The 13,708-nt window shown below is 31.6% G+C and overlaps 3 protein-coding genes across 3 annotated transcripts; 2 read left to right on the top strand and 1 right to left on the bottom strand.

The window, feature by feature from the left end:
- Positions 1-1,542: 1,542 nt before the first annotated feature.
- Positions 1,543-2,771, top strand: LOC106335452 (autophagy-related protein 8e). Its single transcript, XM_013773974.1, has 4 exons — positions 1,543-1,778; positions 1,865-1,920; positions 2,226-2,278; positions 2,369-2,771. Exons 1-4 carry the CDS (start codon positions 1,739-1,741, stop codon positions 2,586-2,588), a joined length of 369 nt encoding a protein of 122 aa, XP_013629428.1. The 5' UTR covers positions 1,543-1,738; the 3' UTR covers positions 2,589-2,771.
- Positions 2,772-4,427: 1,656 nt separating this feature from the next.
- Positions 4,428-5,069, top strand: LOC106335451 (14 kDa proline-rich protein DC2.15). The gene has a single exon (XM_013773973.1). The coding sequence runs from the start codon at positions 4,470-4,472 to the stop codon at positions 4,863-4,865; it is 396 nt and encodes a 131-aa protein (XP_013629427.1). The 5' UTR covers positions 4,428-4,469; the 3' UTR covers positions 4,866-5,069.
- Positions 5,070-10,148: 5,079 nt separating this feature from the next.
- Positions 10,149-13,390, bottom strand: LOC106335449 (axial regulator YABBY 1). The gene is made up of 7 exons (XM_013773972.1): positions 13,025-13,390; positions 12,750-12,905; positions 12,533-12,665; positions 12,043-12,091; positions 11,877-11,952; positions 10,614-10,691; positions 10,149-10,433 (listed from the first exon to the last, which is right to left on the bottom strand). The coding sequence occupies exons 1-7, from the start codon at positions 13,136-13,138 to the stop codon at positions 10,359-10,361; spliced, it is 681 nt and encodes a 226-aa protein (XP_013629426.1). The 5' UTR covers positions 13,139-13,390; the 3' UTR covers positions 10,149-10,358.
- Positions 13,391-13,708: the final 318 nt, after the last annotated feature.

Consider the following 13,708-nt stretch of genomic DNA (forward strand, 5'->3'; position numbering starts at 1 on the left):
GTTTAGGATTTAGGGTATAGGATTTAGTATTTTGCCGAAAACTTAACAATATTAATTAATTTATTTTTTGTAACTATTTTCATGTATTTTTATTATTTTATTTTAAAAATATTATCTAATTTGGATATTCAATTCTATTTTTTTTTTAAAAGATATCAAATATCAATTATTCAAATACTATTGGACGGTGAGGTTCAGCCTAGGAAGTGAATCCAAAAATTTCTGTTATACAGGGCATGAGCCTTTTAGAATCTATCTTATCAAACCAACTACAGGCCCATTAAAGCTAAGTAATCCGTATTATCCGCGGTTACACAAATCATCAAGCCATTGCACTAACGGAGAAGTGCGATCCACTAAAAGGAAACATGAGTGAAATTACAGTGTCCGATTGGTAATGGCTGTGGGTTTAAAATTTTTGCTGTAGAAAAAATCTATAAATTTTTTGCTGTGGCTTTAGATTTTATTGCTGTAGAATTTTATGGAAAGCACTAAAATTTTTTTTGGATATTTGGCTCTGCAGAACACTTGTACAGCTGTAGGTTATTTTAAGAGCTGTGGTTTCGAAAAAAAATTTAAAACTTGATTGCTCTGAATTTGGTGCCGTAGAAATAAATAGAGATGTGGACAGCACCTACAGCAACTGCCAATCACATCCCATGTACATTTGGTATCAATTGCTAGAAACCAACATTTACAACAAGGCCCAACCATTGGCAAAAATTATCATTAATACGAATTGTAAAAATAGCAATTTTAAAAATATTTATTAATAAATAAAAATAATTATTTGATAGCAGTATATTTTTTTTCTGAAATTCTAAAGAGAAGATAATTGTAATAGGTTATATGACAGTAATTTACCTTTTCTAAAATCTTAAACAAAATTCTAAAGAGTATTTAATATTATTTTTTTATTTTTTAATTGTAAATAAAAATGAGATTTATAAAATATAGTGTTTTCATTTTTTAGAAAATCCTAACAAAATAAAATTTGAAAAACTGATTTAATAAAACATTAAATTAGTACATAAGAACATGTATAATGTTGTCATTGATTCGATTGATGTACTCAACTTTCATTTCATTTTACTTTTCATTTCTTATTTCGGTTTGTGTTCAATTTAAATGTTTATTTTAAATGTTTATGTATAGTATTTTCTCTAATCCTTAGTATAAAGTTTATAACAACTCATCTATGCACCGTGATTATAAAATATAAATATTAATTTGAACGTGAAAAATGTTTTAATTAAAAAATAAATTTCAAACAACATATGTAAAAAAACAATCATAATACTATAATAAAATGATTTATTGTTTTATGGTTTTTATTAAATTAAAACATTAAACAAAACCCGTTCCAACGTAACGGAATCATGTGATAGTAAATTATATATTATTATTGGCTTGTGAAAGACGAACATTATATATAATAATTGACCTAAGCAAAAAGAAGTGAATGATTATGTTTGGAGAACAAGGTAAGGTGATCTAGACACGTAAGGGAATATACTATACAAATAGGTATAAGTTAATCGTTATCCAATCATACAAGAAAAAGAAATAGCCTTTGTTGACATCTTCTTCTCTCTGTTTTAAAGAGTTTCATCCTTATCCATTCCATCATTTTCTCTCTCTCTCTCTGTTACCTTTCAGTTGATTAGATCTTCTTAAATTCTTACCTTCGATTTTAGATTTGGGATCCTCCTGGTTGTGTAAATTCTCAGGAGTAAAGATGAACAAAGGCAGCAGCTTCAAGCGTGACAACGATTACGGTTAGTTTTTCTTTCTTGTGATCTTAGGTTTATAAGAGCACACACGTGTTTATATCTGAGTCTTCGAGGTGGGTTTTTGTGTGCAGAAAAGAGGAAAGCTGAAGCTGGAAGGATCAGGGAGAAGTACCCTGATAGAATCCCGGTATGCTCTGTTTCTTGTTAAAGGTTTTATCTTTATACTCTGTTTCTTGTATAGGTTTTATCTTTATGCTTGTTTCTTGATTCCACGAACAAGAACATGATCTCATTAGACCCTTTAGGGGGAATGTTTGGATTCTTGTGTTTGATCAGATGTTTTCTTAGATCAAGAATCTTTGTTTGTTTGAGATACATACAATACTGTTTTGAAACCTCTGTTCTTCTTCTTATGTTTCAAGATTTTGATCACTTTCTTGCATTGTATTGATCATTCAAGAAATGTTTTTTTTTTTGTGTGGGTTGTTGCAGGTGATTGTGGAAAAGGCTGAGAAAAGTGATATCCCAAACATTGACAAGAAAAAGTAATAACCTTTGTTCCTATCTTTAACTTCAAGATTTTGTAAAATTTAGATGTGATTTTTCTAAATGTTTTGGATTCTGTATCAATGCAGATACCTTGTGCCATCAGATTTAACAGTTGGACAATTCGTGTATGTGATTCGGAAGAGGATCAAACTGAGTGCAGAAAAAGCTATCTTTATATTCGTAGACAATGTTCTTCCTCCTACAGGAGAGATCATGTCAAGCGTCTATGAGGAGAAGAAAGACCAAGATGGTTTCCTTTACATCACTTACAGTGGCGAGAACACGTTTGGTGCTTCTTCAATCTGAATCCCCTAACCTGAGAAACGCATTTATTCTGATGTTTCCCACAATCTTTCGACTTTGTGTATATAATAAGTAACATTCTCTCAGCATAATCTTCTCAAGATTTGTGATTTTCTTCTTCTTCACTTTGTGTTTAATAATGTAAACTAAGACTAATATGAAATATTCTCTACATTAGCATTGTTATTATCTTATGGTAATATTATTTTAGCTATAATAGGTTTGTCATCGAAAATATGGTTTTGGTTGTTTTTTACAATGTTAAAGAAAGTTTTATGCCATGCGACAACCATTGTTTTATATATGGAGTAGAGAATGAAACTATTAACCAACGTTACAAACATGGTCTCTTTTAGCAATCCCATCTTCACCATTGGTGTTCTTGCGACTGGATAAAGACCCGTACTTTTGAATAATACGTTGTATCTAGAAAACAAGAAATGATGTTATTTAGAGAATAGACAAGATTCATTGGAAACTGTCTTACACGCTGAATCAAAATGTCATGTTTGGTTTGAAGCTAAAAGTAAACAAGAAGAAATACTAGTGGAGCGACAATCTCCTGAACATGTCTCAACTGCTGAGAGATGTATGACTGATGGATCATAGACATATGACGCGTTGTTCAGTGCTTGTTGATGGACATAGAAAAATTCTGGAAGAGTAATTCTACTTTTGGGAACAAAAAACCAACGCAGAAGGATCTTACCCCTCACTCGGAACTTGAGGCTTTCTCATTGGCAATAGAGTGCATGTTACATCTATCGGCGTGTCAGGCTTTTGGCACCGATTGTAAAGATTTAATCTCAATAATTCAAGATCTAGGAGCATGACCGAACTTTTCAATTGAACTGAAGGAGTTGTCAAGACTGCAGAATAGATTCTCCGATTTTTCTATTGTTTTTATTTCTCGTCCTGAAAATGTATCGTCTGACTCATTAGCTAAGATAGCAAAGTCATTCCACATGGATCTGTATTACTTTGGTTGTTCTGTTCTGTTTTGGTTCCTGAGAACCACCTTAAGTTTGTGTTACCGAATAGCCGTTTGTGGAAAAAAGAAATCTTTATATGATAAGAACTCTTTATATGATAATTAGCTCTTTTATGACGTTTTTGAAAAAAAATTGTTTTACAAAAACCTTTTCGGATTTTATCGATTTGCCGAGTTTTTATAAATATAAAATTAATAAATAAAATTTTAGCTTAAGAATTGAAATTGGGGAGAAAAATATTTTTTATAGATTTTTATACAGGGAAAAGAAAAAAAACTAAAATACGATCCATGTATTAGCTCAACAAAAAAAACTCTACTATCTAATTTGAGAAACAATTAATATAAAAAAAATTCTAAAATGTGGTGACAAATTGAAACCTATGTTTTAGAATTACATTTGTGAAGAACAAACTTTACTGATAAGGAATGATCACTAATAATAGAAGAGAGCCCATAATAGAATCTAAAGGAATAGGGACCAATGCAATGTAAGATTTATATCTTATCAACAACGTGCAATGGATACCACCTCGATGCTTAAACTGATACATACCAAGCAGCGAGACACTCTGGCACAACCATGTCGAAACAAAGATCGTGGAACCCTGTTCATAATTATCTTAACAAACAAACAAGACAAGAATCTTGTCTCCTCGATTATCACCATTGAAAAAATATCTCAAAATTAGTCTAATCAGTACCATGGTCTCAAGTTGCAAAAGCCAACTAGCTGTATATTTTTGTTTCTTACTCGAATTTTCTTTGCATTCACACATCACATGTTCGTTTTAACTTTGTAAATTTCTGTTACACATCACTAACTTCTTCTATATAAACCATGTCCTATATCTCCTTCACATTCATCCCAAAAAACATTCCTAGAATTTTCTATGGCTCCTAAGGCTCTTGCAGTTACAGCTCTTCTTCTCACACTTAATCTTCTTTTCTTCAGTTTTGTAACTTCCACAAAATGTCCACCGACTACTCCTAAAACCCCAAAATCTCCAAAAAAGATCCCTCCGGTTAAACCCACTTGTCCTACCGACACACTTAAGCTCGGCGTTTGCGCAGACCTGTTGGGCTTAATTAACGTTCTTGTTGGTTCTCCACCAAAGACTCCATGTTGTGCACTTCTTAATGGTCTTGCTAACGTTGAAGCTGCGGTTTGTCTTTGCACCGCTCTTAAAGCCAATGTCTTGGGGATTAATCTCAATGTTCCTGTTGATCTGAGCTTGTTATTGAACTATTGTGGGAAGAAACTTCCTTATGGCTTCCAATGTGCTTGAAGAGATTTTAAAAAGAGAAATCTCTTGGTTATGCTTTGTTCTGTTGCTCTCTATTGTTATCTATTTTTTTTGTTTGTGAGAAAAATGCAAATCTTACAACCTTTGTTATTTCATATTGAACTTGTTAATGAAATCGTTTATTGTAATGTCTTAGCATCTCTCCTAATGTAAATGTGTGGTTGTTAAAAGATATCATTTCAATGATTCCTTATAAGAAACCTATCCCAAAAACAAGAAGTAGACAAATATTAATAATGGATCTAACCGACATAAAAAAATTGGCTAAAGAATGGAGAATTATTACATCACTTATATATCCCACAAGAATTTTTATCTAAATAATGTAGTATATTTAATATGCATTCTTGAGATGTAAGTAGGAAATAGTCTATTGAAAACAGTAGAAGCCGATCATCAAAGAAATTCACAAAAGATAGATCATTTAAACAGGATACGCAAGTACTTTGAGACCGTCCAAAAAACTACGTTCAGTCAAAACATAATTCAACAGACTCTTCAGTGTTCCGTGTTGTTCGTGCTCTTGCTTCAGTGCCTGCCTCCCTTGGGTTTACATGGTTTTTTACTTTGTCATCCAACTCACCATAGGCCCATATGGCTCTATAAGTCCAGATAACATGCGTCGAAAGCGGGAGGGTCCAACCGTCATTCCACGAAGAAATTGGATGGTCCGATATAGAATAACGCACCAGTTGCTACCGAAAACCGCATTAATCTAGATGGGCTGATTTCTAGAATACCTCAGTTATTTTAATGGGCTGATATCTCGTACGCCTGATATTGTATAGTCACTTTACCCATTTATACCAGTGTTTGATCTCATAGTGATTTAATTTGGTGTGTAATGTCATTTTCTTGGGATGACTGCCTAAAACCTCGTGTAAACACCACAATCCTATCTATTCTCATCTATACTATCCAACTTATGACCAAACCACCCATAAATATAAAATCTCTTTATAACTCCCCCAAATCTTTTTTTGTTCTGCTCAAATCCCCTTTTCTAATCCAATTTCGAAAACGTGATTATAGATTTTTAAATCGCGTTTTGTGAGCTGCGATTCCCCATTATCCAAAACCCGACCCAACCCATAATCATCCGACCCGACTACATAAAGAAAATCAATTTGGATTGGGTTCGTTTCTTTCTCACAATACGACAACGACGAGCACATACAGAGAGATAGAGAGCAGATAGAGTGAAACGAGAGCAGATAGAGTGGAACGAGAGCAGAGAGGGAGAGACGAGAGAGAGAGTAACGACGTGAGAGAGAAGAAAAAAAGCTTTCAGGAGAACGATGAGCTTCTGTGATTTCAGTTCTTTCATCTCTGTCAAATAAAATCAATTTAAACCCTAATATACTCTTTCATTTCTTTCATCGGTAATCAACTATAATGGCCACATTGTGCTTGCATAAATGTATGTATATACTTGTACAATACGTAACAGCTGGTGACTCTTGTCATAATTCTCATGATAAAAGAAAATTAAAAAAAAAATTATGAACACAACCAAGTTTGATGTCACCGTTTTTGCTCCTTGAAGCATTTGCAGATTCCAATGGCGGAGGCACCTTTCTCTGCTTTATTGTATACATTTATTTATATATATATATATCGTTTATTTTACGCTTTAATGTTAAGTTTACATCGTAGCCTAGTGGAAGGGAAGCTGCCCTATAACCATTCTATCTTGGGTTCGAAGGTCAGTTATGCATTTTGTTTTTTTGTAAAGTAATGGAAAAGCTTTAAATATATGATCTTCTTCCTTTAGTTATCGGCCAGAGTTTCTGCAATTCATCATCATATTCAGTACAAATCAGTCACGATTCAATGAAATCTTGTGTTTTTCTTACTATTTTCTCATTAAACCTTGAAATCTCACATCTCGAAATAGATTCCAATCATTTAAATTATGTTATCATTTATCATTCTCGTCTCTCCCTCTCCCTCTCTGCTCTCATCTCTCCCTCTATCTGCTCTATGTCTCTCTGTATGTTCTCGTCGTTGTCGTATCGTGAGAAAGAAACGAACCCTATCCAACTTGATTTTTTTTTTATGTAGTCGGGTCGGATGATTATGGGTTGGGTCGGGTTTTGGATAATGGAAAATCACAGTTCACAAAACGCGATTTAAAAATCTACAATCACATTTTCGAAATTGGATTAGAAAGGGGGATTTGAGCGGAACAAAAAAGAATGGAAGAGTTGTAAAGAGATTTTATATCTGTGGGTGGTTTGTTCATGAGTTGGGTAGTATAAGTGAGAATAGACAACGTTGTGGTGTTTAAAGGGGGTTTTAGGCAGTCATCCCCATTTTCTTTTGTCAAATTTGCCACAAAATGTTCATCACTGTACTTTTAGATTAACTTATTGCTATCACTGAATTTTGATTTTACGAGACAAATATTTCTTAGTAACTTATATTCCTTCAGCTCCATTTCACAACCAAAATCACGTTTTATAATATTAAAATATAATTATATATTAAGATATAATTATGTAGATATATATTTAATTTACATACCACTAATTAAATTTCTAATTGTTTAATTTTTTGAAATTTAAAGTTTACTAGTTTTGGGTAAGAGTTAAATGAGCAAATTAATAGTTATGTTTTTCAAAAAGAAATTAATAGTTATGAGAATTACATTAAAATGTGAAATTATAAATACAAAATAGTTTAATCTCCTATATATTAAAAGAGAAGCATTACAACATTTTAGATATGACACGTGTCATCACTAGAATGCTTTACTAAATCTCTAAAGAAATATGATGGTCCACTAAACATATATTATATATTTCTCATCAAACTAATCATGAAATTAATTAACAATCTATAATTATTATTTTTTCTACTTTCCTTAAATAAAAGCTATGAAATTATCAAAAGTGAATAAAATATATATTTGACGATTAATGATTTTAATAATAAAGATTTGATAACAATTTACATATCTTCCATTATATTAATGTTATATTATTAAAATAAATTAAACAATCATATTAACCATATAATAAAAATTTATATTTTTTCGTATATATTATATTCTGAATTAAAAAAACAACTATAAATTACGAAAACGGTTAAAAGTCTCACTTTGAAAATTTTATAATCTATAGTTTATATTTTTTGCTATAATAAAATAAAGATGATCAAAACACCATATGAGTAAAAAAATTATTTAATTCATATTCATATTAATATATATAGGCTTTATGACATGATATAATTATGGTTGAACAGACAAAGTTAGTATTCAACAATTATTAAAATATATATTTCATTCTGCGTATGTGCGTAGATAAGGACAGAACTTAGGTTAACCCATATTCACCCCACTTTTTAGGACCAATCAAAGTGACACACAGATTATTAATTAAAAAATATTAAATTAAATAAAAAATAGCTACAAAAAATAAAAACGCTAATTTTAACGACGCTAACGCTTCCAGCTAAACCGTAAACACCAAATCTTAAATTCTAAACCCTATACCCTAAATTCTAAACCCAAATCCAAACCTCTAAACTCAAACCCTATACCCTAAACCCTAATCCTAGACCCTAAACCCAAATTATATACCCTAAACCCAAAAACTAGATTATAAACCTAAACTCTATACCCTAAACCCAAGTCGTAGACCCTAAATCCAAACCGTAAATCTTAAACCCAAATTATATATCCTAAACCCAAAATCTTAACCATAAGTCCAAACAGTAAATCCTAAACCCAAACCGTAAATCCTACCCAAAACCTATACGCTAAACCCAAATCCTAGACCTAAAATCCAAACGGTAAACCCTAAACCCAAACCCCAAACTTAGATGCTATAGGGTTAAGGTTTACGGTTTGGGTTTAGGGTCTAAGACTTGGGTTTAGGGTATAGGATTTAAGTTTATAGTCTATTTTTTGGGTTTAAGGTATATAATTTGGGTTTAGGGTCTAGGATTTGGGTTTAGGGTATAGGGTTTGAGTTTAGGGGTTTGAATTTGAGTTTAGAATTTAGGGTATAGGGTTTAGAATTTAAGATTTAGGGTTTAGGGTTTCGCTGGAAACGTTAACGTCGTTAAAATTAGCGTTTTTATTTTTTGTAACTATTTTTTATTTAATTTAATATTTTTTAATTAATAATCTATGTATTACTTTGATAGATTCTAAAAAGTGGGGTGAATTTAAAGGTTCAAGTTTTGTCCCGTAGATAATCACCTAGTTAGAAAAGTTATTCTAGACAGGGGCGGATGCACTAAGAGACTTACGGGGGCACGTGGCCCCGTATCTCTTTTTTCCTTCACTAATTTACATTAACTTTGTTAAATGTCTTCAATTCAAAAATTAAACATGATGGAAAAGTACTGTGGTGCCCCCATCTCGCAATTGTTCTATATCCGCCTCTGATTCTAGAGCGACACTTCTCATGAAATAGATGATGGAATAATACTCTCGACATTATTGTGCTAATGCGATATTATTTATATTTTGTTAGTATTCAATGTTACTGATTGATAGATGCTGAGATATGGCATGATTAAGTTCAAGAGTTTATTATTCAGACGTATGTTTCCTTTTTTTTGGTTAGAACAAATAAAATCCAGATTTCCATGTTGTTTTTTCTCTGTTTGTGTTTGTTCAAGTTGGTTTTCTAGGTTCTGTTATAGTTCAATTACAAAAATATAATTAATAAAATATAAATAAATCAATATTTGACACTAAATTATTAATTTCTTCATATTTAAACGTAAAACAAAATATCACAACAATAATCTAAAAGATGTAATCCAATAATTTTATATTATTACCTTCGAATCTAAATGAATATTATACATAAGTTTTCGGTTTTGATGGTAGTGTTTGAGATTTATATTCTTTTATTTTATTGTTATTTGTGTTTATTTTATTCTCTTAAAAGTAAAATGTATAAATTATGTTTAGTTGTTTAAATAAGATTTAAAATATCTTAAATCTAAATATTTTTAGTGTATTTAGTTAAATTAATTAAATAAACACTTTGGTTTTCTGGTTCAGTTTAGTTTAAAATCAAACCAAACTAAACGATTTGAGTTGATAAAAATTTTAACCAAATCATTAAAACATATACTTTGGTTTAGTTTGGATTAGTTTAGGTTGTCGGTTCGGTTTGGTTCGGTTTTTTTGTCTACCCAACTAATAACTGGTGCTGCTATTTAATTTTAAAATTCTGTTTGGAGGTAAATAGATAAAAATTGTGCTAGGTTAACTAATTATACGAGCATACACATCAAAACTAACATAATAAACCTCATTGATTAGCAAGATTTTGATTACAACAACAGAAGAAAACGCATGCATACATAATATATAATTGAAGTGCAAGAAAGAAAAGAAACCCAACAATTGAACATCATCAATTGTCGCACAAAAAAAAAAAAAGAACATCATCAATGTTAAAGAAATTGGATTTCAAATTCTCAAATACTTATCGATCATATTTATCTTTAGTAAGGAGCCACACCAACATGAGCCGCAGGAGCGTATAATCCTTCTTTCATCCCCATGTTATCCTCTCCATCCTATACACCATTTTTAAAGATATGATCAAAATCAATATATAGAAATTCCTTATGTAAATTACTGCGAGGAAAAGAAAAGAAAAGTTACCCATAAAAACAAAAATTATGAATTTTTTGAAGATATATGTAACATTATTTAAAGATGTAAGGTATGTCGACAGTCGACAGATTAGGGTTTACCTGTTGAGGCATGTTGGTTTTCTTCACGGGTTGATTGTCTGGTGCGAGTCCGAAGTGTATGTGAGGGAAGTGGGCCCACTACATTGCACATAAACAACATAAGTACAAGACACATATCAACTTGTGTTATAACCGGACAAAGCTCTTTACTCCTAATCTCAGCTATATATGTTTTTTTGTACAACCTGACACCTACACACACATATATTATATATACACGCATTCGAGTATATAGACATTGAGAAAATTAAACCCTAGTTTTGCGCCTCCAGTCTAAACCAAAGAAAACAACCCTGGAAATGGATAACACCAATGCCTTAATTAACTGAAAATTTTATAGACGTTTGATTTATAGAGTCCGACTGGTTTAAACGCAGCGGCTGCAGTTGCGGGTGCGGGAGTTTGCGGATGCGGATGGTTGCGGTTTCAAGCGTTATTAAGCGTTTTGTATGACTGGTACAACGTTTGAAAATTGTTGCGTTTGCGGGATATTTGTGACTGGTTGATTATAAGATATTGCATCGGTTTAATAATAAATTACCCATATTAACATATTATAACATTATAAAAAAAATAAAAAACATACTATTGTAATAAAATATAATAATTATCAATATAATATGATTAATAAAAAAATAATTTTTATTTATAATAATTTTAAATTAGTTGAAACTTATAATTTTAATAAAATTTGCTTTGAAGATTAATATTAAAAAAAAAATATTGCGTTTTATATATGTGTATATCCTTATATATGTGTGTTTATAAATGTTTAAAAATTCTAATAAATAGTTAGTTTAATTTTTTATAAAACAAATTATGATACTGTTTGTGAATTTTAATTAATATATAAAATATGTATATATTTTTATTTATAATATTTCTGTTTTAAAATTTTAAAATTTTAAAATATTTTTGAAAATAATTTTATATATATTTTTCCACACGCAACCGCAAATGCTAGCTGGAACCAACTTTTGATTTTAAGAGGTTCGAAGCGGTTTAGAGCGATTTGTAACAGTTTGTATGATTGTTTCGAAACGCTGTCAACCGATACCAACCGCAAAAGCTGCGTTTGCGGGTCGTAGCGGGAAAACAAGTCAGACCCTTACTAGATATGTATGGATTTACCAAGAAATTTGGACTTTTTTTCTGGACAACAAGAGATATTTTGGACTCGATCTTTTGGATTTTATTTGAATTTAACCAATGGATATAACGATTTAATATGTATTTTTGGAATAATAAAATTAAGGTTCTTACATTCTTGGCAGCAGCACTAAAGGCTTCTCTGTGGCTTATATCAGGATTACCAGCTTTGATACGTTGGATCTCCTCCCTACAAGAAAGGCGTGATAAAGGAATTACATTAATCAATGTTATATACGACTACGATTAGAGAATAAAATAAAAATGATATAAAACTCACTTGATAAATCGGTTATATGCGGATGGGACTCTCTGTCTTTTCTCTGGAACTGGCAATGGCAAAATTCAACGGCAAAAACAAAAACTCAGACAGAAAGAGACAAACACTCATTAAAACTACTTTCATTGTCTTTTATATCTCTCACAAAAACACTTTCTCTCTCTAACCCATCATCACTTTATCATTTTCTAAAGACAAGCCCATCTTCTAATACAGAGATTCTTTCTCTCTAGATTTCCGGGGGATCCATGAATATATCTCCCCTTTTCATTAGAAGGTCATTGATCGAATAATATGCTAGATATACAAACCTGTCTATTTCTATGCGTAATTCAATGTTGCTATGGGTTTGAAACAAGATCCAGCGACGTTAAAATAATAAAAGCTATGCATGTTTTACTGGCGATTCATAACCACTACCAAATTATAAATATGCAAAGAAGTTTGAAAAAAAATCCCAATAGAAATGAGAAGGAAATTAGTATCTTACGGCGGTTAACGGGTGGTGCTTTAGTAATCTCATGTTGTCGATGAATATTCATGAAAGACGGTATGTCATTCATATTAGGATGTTGATTCATCATCATCATGTTCATGTTTGAAGGTGCATCTCTCAGCTCCTCCTTCAATAACATTTAGTATCCTTAAGGCTTTAGTATACAAAAGACCCAATATATAAGATTTATGTATTAAACATTGAAAATTACCAGAATATTTTGTGTATTGAAGTAAGAGTGAGGACCAAGCTGGAGCTGGTTAGAAGCTGGAAGGGCGGCCGATCTCATGTTCACAGAAAGAAGATTAGTACAGCAACCGCATCGGACGGTTACGGTCTTGAACATGCTTGTGTAAGGAACACTAACCTATGTAACACACGAGAAATAGTCAAAACGAAACCCCCCAATTATATGCAAATCAAGAAAAGTAGGAGATCTATCAAGAAGAGAAAATGAGAAAGTAAAAAGAAGTGTTTATTGCTTACCGCAAGAATCGTTTCACAAAAGTTGCATTGGACATAGCAGAGACGGTCGGAAGGAGAGAGGGGCTCTGGTGAAAAAACAGCTGAGGAAGGAGAAGACATAGACGACATAGACATTTTTTTGTAAGAAGAAGAAAATGCTTTGAAGCTGGAAGCTGATCTTCTTATTTTGGGAGTGTTTGGGGATTTGATTGATTGATGGGTATTTGACTGATCAGATGATTCTTGATAAGGAGAAAATAAAAAACCCCACCATGATCTGATCTTCTTGATTGTTTGCTGTGTATTATATACCACAAAGGGAGAGATAGAGAGATAAAGGGTGAGAGGAGAAAAGGAAATATTATTGGTAAGAAGGTGAAAAACAACAAAGCCTCTAAAGTTCTAACTCTAGCCACTAGGTCGTCTTCTAATAACGTTTTTCTTAGACTAATGTTAGATACATTCAATTTTAAATTAAAACAGCATCTATGTAACCTTTAGGCCATATTGATGTATATAAAGCCTTAAACTAAAGCTAGACAATTTAAATGGATATATATTATTAATATTGGGTATTGATTAGTGCTTAGATAACCTATACAGAGTACACAATCAACAAACTCTCCGATGGTTTATATAAATGTACCAATGCGCACAATTTGAACTAAGTGGTCCGAAACAAACGATGGTTATATAATATAGTGT

Source organism: Brassica oleracea, chromosome C3 (genome assembly GCF_000695525.1).
Source record: "Brassica oleracea var. oleracea cultivar TO1000 chromosome C3, BOL, whole genome shotgun sequence".
NCBI classification, from domain to species: domain Eukaryota; kingdom Viridiplantae; phylum Streptophyta; class Magnoliopsida; order Brassicales; family Brassicaceae; genus Brassica; species Brassica oleracea.